This window comes from Podarcis muralis, chromosome 16 (genome assembly GCF_964188315.1).
Source record: "Podarcis muralis chromosome 16, rPodMur119.hap1.1, whole genome shotgun sequence".
In the NCBI taxonomy this organism is placed as follows: Eukaryota; Metazoa; Chordata; class Lepidosauria; order Squamata; family Lacertidae; genus Podarcis; species Podarcis muralis.
This window is the reverse complement of record NC_135670.1, coordinates 8704210-8713739: the sequence shown is the minus strand read 5'-3', so window position 1 is coordinate 8713739 and position 9530 is coordinate 8704210. Positions and strand designations below refer to the sequence as shown.

General features: G+C 48.5%; 1 protein-coding gene across 1 annotated transcript in view; it reads right to left on the bottom strand.

Annotated features, from left to right (window-relative positions):
* Window positions 1–3994: 3994 nt before the first annotated feature.
* The window catches only part of IL6R (interleukin 6 receptor), a 33225-nt gene continuing 27689 nt past the window's right edge, over window positions 3995–9530 (bottom strand). The window contains exon 10 of the mRNA XM_028711065.2: window positions 3995–8928. Within this exon, the coding sequence (XP_028566898.2) occupies window positions 8709–8928 (220 nt within the window). The 3' untranslated portion in view covers window positions 3995–8708. The remainder of the gene's footprint in view (window positions 8929–9530) is intronic.

The window sequence follows — 9530 nt, the reverse complement described above, 5'->3', positions numbered from 1 at the left end:
TTTGCGCCCCCTAACCCATGGATTTGCGCCCCCTAACCTGTGGATTTGCCCTAACCCCAAATGTTGCGCCCGGTGCGGCCGGCCCCCCCTGCACCCCCCACGCTACGCCACTGGGTCTGACTCAGTCTAAGGCAGCTCCCCAGTTCTTTGCGGGAGGCCACAAGCTTTGAATGTCTGCTGCAGACATGACTTAACCTTCTGCCACGTGAGTTTTGAATTATGTGAGCAAACCAGGGCGGCCGCTCCAGAACCAGATCAGCCAACGAGGCCCTCTTCATATTTTGGACCAACCATCATCAAGGCAGGTTCTGTACCGATATCAACATCGCCTCTGGTTTCCTCTCCTGCAGAGATTGTTTTTTCCACCTATTTCATTCTCCACTGCTGCTTTTCCATTCCGCTTTTGGTGGCGGATTCTGCGGTTTGACATTTCCGCTCCCTCGCTTGCAGAAGAGTGGGCCAGCATTGAAATCAGTAGGAAGAATTTACGCACCTGCGATGGCGCTTTGGTTTGTTCCACCTATTAATAGATGGCCGGCCGTGTAGCTTCGCTGAGAGGCAGAAAAAAAGTCCCTCCTTATCTCGCTCAACTCGAAAGTTGAGTCAGCCAGGTTGAGAACGAGGGCTCTGGGACTTCCCCTGCCTAAGAGGGTGATTCTGTCGCAGGAAAACCACAGCCAGGTGGTACCAGATTTCAGCGAGGGATCCCCTATGTCTTTTTGCCAGGGAGTTGCACCTGGACGAAAACCCAGGGAGAGTATGAGATTTTAGAGGTGTAAACCTGCCTTGGGTGTTGTTTGTCAAACTGTTCTCTCTCTCTCTCTCTCTCTTTCTTTCTTTCTTTCTTTCTTTCTTTCTTTCTTTCTTTCTTTCTTTTTTCTCTCTCTCTCTTTCTTTCTCTCTCTTTCTCTCTCTCTCTTTCTTTCTTTCTTTCTTTCTCTCTCTTTCTTTCTTTCTTAAAATACATCGTAAAAGTATGCACCCACACCCCTTGATTGTATGAAAAACAACCTCAAAGGAAGGGGGCACAGCCAAAGTACAGTGAAAATAACCTTGCGAATTTACAAATTATGATATGTGTTAATGCAAACTGAAGTTAATTTTTGTAGCTGTGGTATAAGGGATTTTATCAAGAATGGATAGTATTTGGTTTCAGCAACGGTCTGGAGGCAGAATTAAAGGGAATCAGACCTTGAAGTACAGCACGTGGGAAGCCACACAAAATTTATACAGTGGTACCTTGGGATGCAGGTGGCGCTGTAATCCGTTCTGGAAGTCCATTTGTACACCAAGCAGGTTGTAACCCAAGATGTGCTTTCGCCAATGGGGCCTCCCCCCCAAAAAATTTGTTCGTAATCCAAAAAAAAAAAAAAAGAAAGAAAAAGGCACCACTGTAATTGGCTATGTAATTGATTTGTATTTGAATTGGTACAGCTATTTGGTGTTAAGATAATATGGCGCATATTGGATTGTTGTGATTGAAAATTAATAAAAAATATTTAACAAAAAAGAAAAGAATCTTATGTACCAAAATAATCTTATGTACCAGCTCATGGGGGCGGAGGCACTCTCTGGCCCCCGCAAAGCGTCTAAGCTGGGGGCTGAGGCCCTTCCATATCTGGCGGCGACATCAAGTGACGTCGGGTGCAAGCCTGTGCTCATGCTTATGGATCATAATAATACAAGAAGAGGTTGCAGGATCAGGCCAACGGTTTATTCAAGTCCAGCATCCTGTTCTCACAGGGGGAAAACAAACCTCAAAGCGGTTTACAAAAATAATAGAACAATTATCAATGCAAGCAGCTATTAAGAACATTAAAAAAATAAAAATTAAACCAACTATACACTTGAATTAGGGACGCGGGTGGCACTGTGGGTAAAAGCCTCAGCGCCTAGGGCTTGCCGATCGCATGGTCGGCGGTTCGAATCCCCGCGGCGGGGTGCGCTCCCGTCGTTCGGTCCCAGCGCCTGCCAACCTAGCAGTTCGAAAGCACCCCTGGGTGCAAGTAGATAAATAGGGACCGCTTACCAGCGGGAAGGTAAACGGCGTTCTGTGTGCTGCGCTGGCTCGCCAGATGCAGCTTGTCACGCTGGCCACGTGACCCGGAAGTGTCTCCGGACAGCGCTGGCCCCCGGCCTCTTGAGTGAGATGGGCGCACAACCCTAGAGTCTGTCAAGACTGGCCCGTACGGGCAGGGGTACCTTTACCTTTACCTTTTTACACTTGAAACAGATGAAAACACAGGTCTAAACAAAAATGCAAAGGTGTTTGCTTTGTTTTTTTAATTCAATTTTTATTGGTTTTCTATTACAAAATCAGTCATAAAACATTTGCATAACTTTTAAGCTTTAGACAAAATACATATTTTTTAAATATAAAAAACTGGGTCTTCGGAGGGTATGATACAAGTAATATGTTTTCGCAATACATAATGATGCAATCTTACATTGAACTAGGTAGATAGGTTTCGATTTGCACTTTCACCAATAACTTAAATCAGGTTTGTGCACTTTTGTCTCGTGTCCAAAGCACTTACTTTTCCAAAATAAGGCAAAAATACAGAAAAAGAGGAGGAATAAAAGCGAACAATAAAAAAGGGGTTTCCTGCCTACCAATCTGCATTGTAAATTGTATAAACGCCTCTCTTCCATGTGCTGAGTGATTTTTAAAGCTCAGTTCCTAACCCTATTTATTAATGCCATACATTAAAAGCACATCTGATGCACATTTAAAGCACATGACTTCTTAAAAAAATATATTAAAGCCCCTCATGGTGCTATAGTTCCTAGCACCCTTCGGAAACTACAGTTTGGGGGATTATTGCGGGGGAAGCAACTATGGCTGTTGAGAGTGGTATAAGAGTGCTTCAAATGCATGCCCACATTTCTCTGATGAAAACAGGGACGCCCCGTTCCATAATGATAATTTTACTGTTTACTGGGTCGCCCCAGCCACTCTGCGCAGGCTTCCTACATACAGTGGTACCTTGATTTTCGAACGTCTCTGTTGACGAACGTTTCGGAACCCAAACACCAAAAACCTGGAAGTAAATGCTTCCGTTTTCGAACATGCCTCAGAAGTCGCAGGTCTTCCGCTGAGTTCAATTTTATGTATTGAATTTGCAAACCGCCCTTTGCCCCTCGGTTTCCAAACGTTTCGGAAGTTGAACCGTCTTCTGGAACGGATTACATTCGAAAACCGAGGCACCACTGTACAGTCATACCTCTTGTTAAGTTTGCTTCAGGTTAAATCTTTTCAGGTTTCGTCCCACGGTGACCCGGAACTAATGGAACAGGCTACTTCCGGGTTTCGCCACTCGTGCATGCGCAGACGCTCAAAATGATGTCACGCACATGCGCAGAAGCGGCAAAACATGACCCGCGCATGCGCAGACGCGGGTTGCGTTCTGCTCAGGTTGCGAACGAGGCTCCAGAACGGATCCCGTTTGCAACCAGTGGTACCACTGTCTATAAAGGTAAAGGGACCCGTGACCATTAAGTCCAGTCGTGGCCGACTCTGGGGTTGCGGCGCTCATCTCGCTCTATAGGCCAAGGGAGCCAGCGTACAGCTTCTGGGTCATGTGGCCAGCATAACTAAGCTGCTTCTGGCGAACCAGAGCAGCACACGGAAACGCCGTTTACTTTCCTGCCAGAGCGGTACCTATTTATCTACTTGCACTTTGACGTGCTTTCAAACTGCTAGGTTGGCAGGAGCAGGGACCGAGCAACGGGAGCTCACCCCATTGCGGGGATTCGAACCGCTGACCTTCTGATTGGCAAGTCCTAGGCTCTGTGGTTTAACCCACAGCGCCACCCGCGTCCCTTACCACTGTCTATAAAAACATAATAAAACATTAAACATTTTAAAAAACTTCCCTGTACAGGATTGCCTTTAGATGGCTCGGGGGTCAGATAATGCCCTATCCTCCAACATTTCTCCAAAGGAAATAGGGACGTCCTAAGGAAAAGCGGGAAGGTAAACGGCGTTCCGTGTGCTGCACTGGCTCGCCAGATGCAGCTTTGTCACGCTGGCCACGTGACCCGGAAGTGTCTCCGGACAGCGCTGGCCCCCGGCCTCTTGAGTGAGATGAGCGCACAACCCTAGAGTCTGTCAAGACTGGCCCGTACGGGCAGGGGTACCTTTACCTTTATAAGGAAAAGCAGGACAATCTGGGATCAAGTCAGAAACTGGGATGGCTTCTCCAAATCAGGGACATCCCTGGAAACTAGGGACACTTGGAGGGTCTGCAAATTCATGGGGCAGGTGTAACATGAGGAGACAAGGCAGTTGGCCCCGAGAGCAGAAAAGGGGGCATTCAAACAACCCATGGGATTTCACTTCCTCTGTCCCTTAGCGGGGCACAAACATCCTCTGGAGCTGTTTATCGGTGAGGAGGGACCGAAAAGGAGAACTGGAAGATGGAGGGAAGCAGCTGCCTGAACCGGGGCTTTCACCACCAGCCCTCCTTCTCCTGCGCTGCGAACCTGCCGCAGGCCCCCCTCTTCCCTCAAGATTGCTCAACTTTTTTCTTCCTCTCTTTCTTTCTCACGGGCCAGCACAGCCAGGCTACCCCAGGAAGAGAGAGACAAAAGGAAAGCTGGGCCCCAAACAACGCACACACTTGAAAAGGCCATATTTGGCCAGGGGATGCAATTATTAGTCCGCTAGCAGTTCGAAAGCATGCCAAAGTGCAAGTAGATAAATAGGTACCACTCCGGCGGGAAGGTAAACGGTGTGCTGCTCTGGTTTGCCAGAAGCGGCTTAGTCCTGCTGGCCACATGACCCGGAAGCTGTACGCCGGCTCCCTCGGCCAATAAAGCGAGATGAGCGCCAGAACCCCAGAGTTGTTCGCGACTGGACCTAATGGTCAGGGGTCCCTTTACCTTTACCTATATAATTTTGGAACGTGGCTTCTTTATGAGACACCACCCAAGATATCATAACCACATTTGGCACAACGGTTCCCGAAATCAAGGTGCAACCCCCCCATGTTTGGAGAGAATTCTGGACACCAGTTTGATGGCCGACTGAGCCATTGAAATGGATCCTGATTTTAGCCACCAATTTCAAAATGGCCCTGATTTTCACCGCCGGTTTCAAAACTGCAGAGTGTTTTTGGTTTCTTAGACTACCCGGAAACGCTCCTAGACTGCAAGCGTTATCGTCACCAAACACCCCTTTCCCTTCTGCACTGCGGCCTCGCTCTCTTCCTGCGATGGCAGGATGAATTGGCAGAGTCCTGATTTAGAAGGGGGGCCGTACCACTTCTGTGCAGGGAGCGGGGCATCAAGAAATCAACGCGCAACGGCAAGGCTGCAGCTCAAATATTCCTGGAGTGTCTCAAAAAGTCACTCGTTCTGAAAATCAATAAGCTAAGCCTTTAAAAAACATCTTTCCTTTCATTTTCCCCTGGGAGGCTGTTCTGCTAGCCTGTTAATTTTATTGATGGAATCCATTTAACACATTTATAAATGTCTTTGCGGCCTGAGGGGCTACCAAAGCAGCAGGCGGGAATAAAATTAACCTTCAAAATGGAGACTTTTGCAGCCCTTTAAAAGTATAAACAGTTTTATGGTGGCCCGAGCTTTTTCGGATTAAAACTTAACATCAGCAGATGCCTAAATTGGCAGATGATGCAAATGGCAGGGCCATGCAAAAGCAATGTTGCAAGGTGGAGTGGGCTCATGTTCAGGGCCATGCCCTTTTACAAATACTCCATTACGTTCCTTCGCCTTGTTTCCCCCGCCCCTCCACCTGACCCTCTCAACAGTTAGCATGCCATGCCTGTTGAATATACCAAGCCCTTTGTGGAGCCCAGAAAGGGCGGTTATCAGTCAGTGTAGCGTGAGAACACCCTTGTTGTATTTGGGGATTTCACCCCCTTGGGGTCAGTCCCCCCAAATAATTTTCAGATTTCTACAAACCCTGGGGCTCCTGCAAGCTTGCTAATGCTTTGCACTTCTGAGTGCCTATTTACAGACCCACACTTAAGAGAAGGCGCTTGCTATTTTCATATATTGGATACAGCTCCTCATGCACCAGCAGTAGAGAATTTGTAAACAAGTGTGGGGTCCAAAGGCCCTGAAGCTCAAGTGGCACAATACTGCCATGTGTCTACACAAATGTACACAAGCTACGCACAGCAGTGGTTAAGGCAGGAACAAATTGGCAGCCGTGCCATCGTCCTAGCTTTCCCCTGCTGATTCAACGCATGTAGTGCATTTATGTGGAAAGAAAACCTTGATTCAGACAGAGTCCAAAATGAGTAGCATCGAACTTGCTGAGGGCAGCAGTTTCCTAGGGCTGGCACTCACTGGCCTTTGAAGTTTTTTGCTAGGCACAGGGTTATGAGAAATCTGTTTACCTTGGTGACATCGGACCAGACGCTTTGCTGAGCTGGTACCTGAACGTCACGCCGATTGCTTAAAAAGCAGTGGTTTCCGGGCTGTTCGCCCAGAGAAGGTTCAGGTTCGGAAAACAAGCAAGGCACTGTTTGCAAGGAGCAGGCAGAAAAAGAAAGGGAGGGATTGCTCCTTATTGCAAAACATAATTTCAGGGTGGGGTGGGAGAGTTAAGCAGCCACAATGCCATCTGCCCAGGGCACACCAAAAAGAGAAGCGAAAGAAGAAGTTATGCCAGGCATACTCAAAACAACCTCTTAAGCTCCATTAGGCCCTCTCCTGAATTGGCAGCTTTAATTTAAGCAAAAAACCCAAAGTTGCTAGTCCCTTTCGTTTGCGGAAATATATAAGGAAAATGTGTCCAGGCAGCATACACTCATGGAGGAGAAATGCAATAAATTTAAACTTGTGGGTCTACCTGGATATCTTTTCTTTTTCCCCTGGGCGGGAAGGGGGTAAGGTTGCTATTTTGCAAACTATTCCCTCTCTCCTCAGGCCGAAAAATCTGCCTGGGGGGGGGGTGTTGGGGAAACGAACATGAACGAATCTTAACGGCTCTTTGGCAGAGCCTTCCTTGGCCGGAATCACCAATCTAGGGGTTTTGCCTCCCCATAACCTCTAGATTCATCACCGTCTCCTACGTGGGCGACATCAGAGACACAGGGACACCTTTCACCCAAGCAAGCAGAGAAATCAGCTAATAGCAAAAAAAATAGCCTGACGCTGTGAACTTTAGAAGAAAAAAAGTAAATATCAGTTCTGTTGTTCTGCGGCAGGAGAAAAAAAAAAAGACAGAGTAACGCTGGGTTTCGTAACATCCCAGAGCAGCAAAGTTCCCCGTTGGAGGCAACAAATTGGAGACTTGTTTACATTGCAGAAAGAGTCCTCCCTTTCCTCTTTTGATGCACAGAATGGACTGGGGGTAACAAAGCCCCTCGCTTTTGAAAGGCCAAATTTCTGTTGCCCCCAGCCAGATTGGGGCCATGTTTATTCCTGCGCAAGACCAGCGGCACAGTGTTGTGCGTCGCACCCACGACTCAGGGACCGCACACATGCTCTCTGTGATGGAGGAAGTTTGCTGTTGTGCCCAGGTCCTGTTTGGGGCTCCCCATTGGCACAGTTGGCTGGCCTTTGCCAGAACAGGATGCTGGACTCAGCCTTGGGGGAGCTCCTGTTGTTCAGTCCGAAGCCTTTCCCATGGTAGGGCGGTGAGAAGGACAATTCTGGGACCGACAGTCCGGCTCAGCTAAAAGGCAGTTTTGCACCCCTCTCGTTCCAATACATCACAGGACTCTGACTGCACCGGCCCAGCCATAAGGTAGAGTTAGGTGACTGCCTCAGGGGTGAGTTTCCTAGTGGGCAGGAAGCAGACCGAATCCCCAGAGGCCTACCTGTCTTCTGCCCCCTTCAACCAGGAAAGAGTTGCCAGACAGATCAGTTCCTTGGCGTGAAATCAGGGAAGACACGAAACGGCACCTTGTCCCGTGGCTCAGCTTTGCGTGCAAAAGCCCCCTGGCTCAGTCCTTTGCTTCCCTAGACTGGGAGAGACTCCCTGTCTGAAACCCTAGAGAGCTGCTGCCAGTCAGTGTAGACAATACTGAGCCAGATGGAGCAACAGTCTGGCTCGCCAGAAGGCACCGTTCCTTTGAACCAGGTGGCAAAATGTCCTGGGCCAGCCCTGGAATCTGGCCCGGGTGCCCTTCCTTGGCATGTAGAAAAGGGCCAACGATTGCTCAAAGTGGTACCCAAAACCACATCCTCCATCATCTGCAGCTTCAGGGCTGACATCTCTTCCGACGGCAGACAGCTACCTCCCTGACTTCATGAATCCAGAAGCAAAGATGTATCCTGGAAAGAACTTCCAAAATGTAGGGAGAATTTGTTGTCGGTGCCTCCAACCGTTTTCTCTGCCAGCCACAGTGGGCCGGAAGAAACCTTGCGGCCGTGCGCATCCCCATCACAGAACCCGGGCACTGACTTGGCATATCTGCAACCACCATCTTTGGCTTCAAGGACACTTGAGCTCTTCCTGATGAGCTTGAGCGGCGAACAAAATCCTGAACGTGGAGCATCTTCAGAGCGGCCTGACTCCGGACAGAAGAGCAGACACCTTCCCTACATCTCAGCAGCGTGGGTGTTGACGTCAGCGCTACCTGATGTTGGTACGACCCAAGGGACTCTCAACGATGTCCCAGGCGCCTTGGCTGTGTTCCTGACGCTCCACATCCTTCAGGGTACGTACGGTGCCCACATGCGGGGACGCTGCGGCACCCAATAACCTCCCTAAATCCAACGTCTGTCGGCTACTACGGCATCAGGAAATAGTCCGCGTTTGAAACATCGTAGGGGCTGTTCTCTGGGATGCTCGGGGTGTCGACAGAGCTTTCGCTGAAGGGCGAGGCGGGAGGGGAGAGGAGAGGAGATGAACTCAGAGGAGGCTCAGGAGCCATGAGGGTCAGGGAGTGTGGTGGGGCGGTGCTGGGTTTCTCTTCTCCGCAAGGTGACGTCCCCCATTTTTTCCCATACCTGGAACAACCCAAAAAAAAAGAAGGCAGGCTTTGAGATCACATTTCTACCCTGAAATCCATGGGAGGCTTGAATGGCTTTAAATGCATTTATACACCCTTAAGACTTATACATTTAAGACCATTAAGACTTATACATTTAAATGCATTTATACACCCTTAAGACTTATACAGTGGTACCTCACAAGACGAATGCCTCGCAAGACAAAAAACTCGCTAGACAAAAGGGTTTTTGGTTTTTTGAGTTGCTTCGCAAGACAATTTTCCCTATGGGCTTGCTTCGCAAGACGGAAACGTCTTGCAAGTTTGTTTCCTTTTTCTTAACACCGTTAATACAGTTGCGACTTGACTTCGAGGAGCAACTCATAGCACGTGGTGTGGTAGCCTTTTTTGAGGTTTTTTAAGACTTTGGTGATTTTTGAAGCTTTTCCAAAACTTTCCCGACACCGTGCTTCGCAAGACGAAAAAAATTGCAAGACGACAAAACTCGCGGAACGAATTAATTTCGTCTTGCGAGGCACCACTGTACATTTAAATGCATTTATACACCCTCAATGACTTCCCTTCTTCTCTTTCCATGGGTCATTTCTGCATATCATAAAT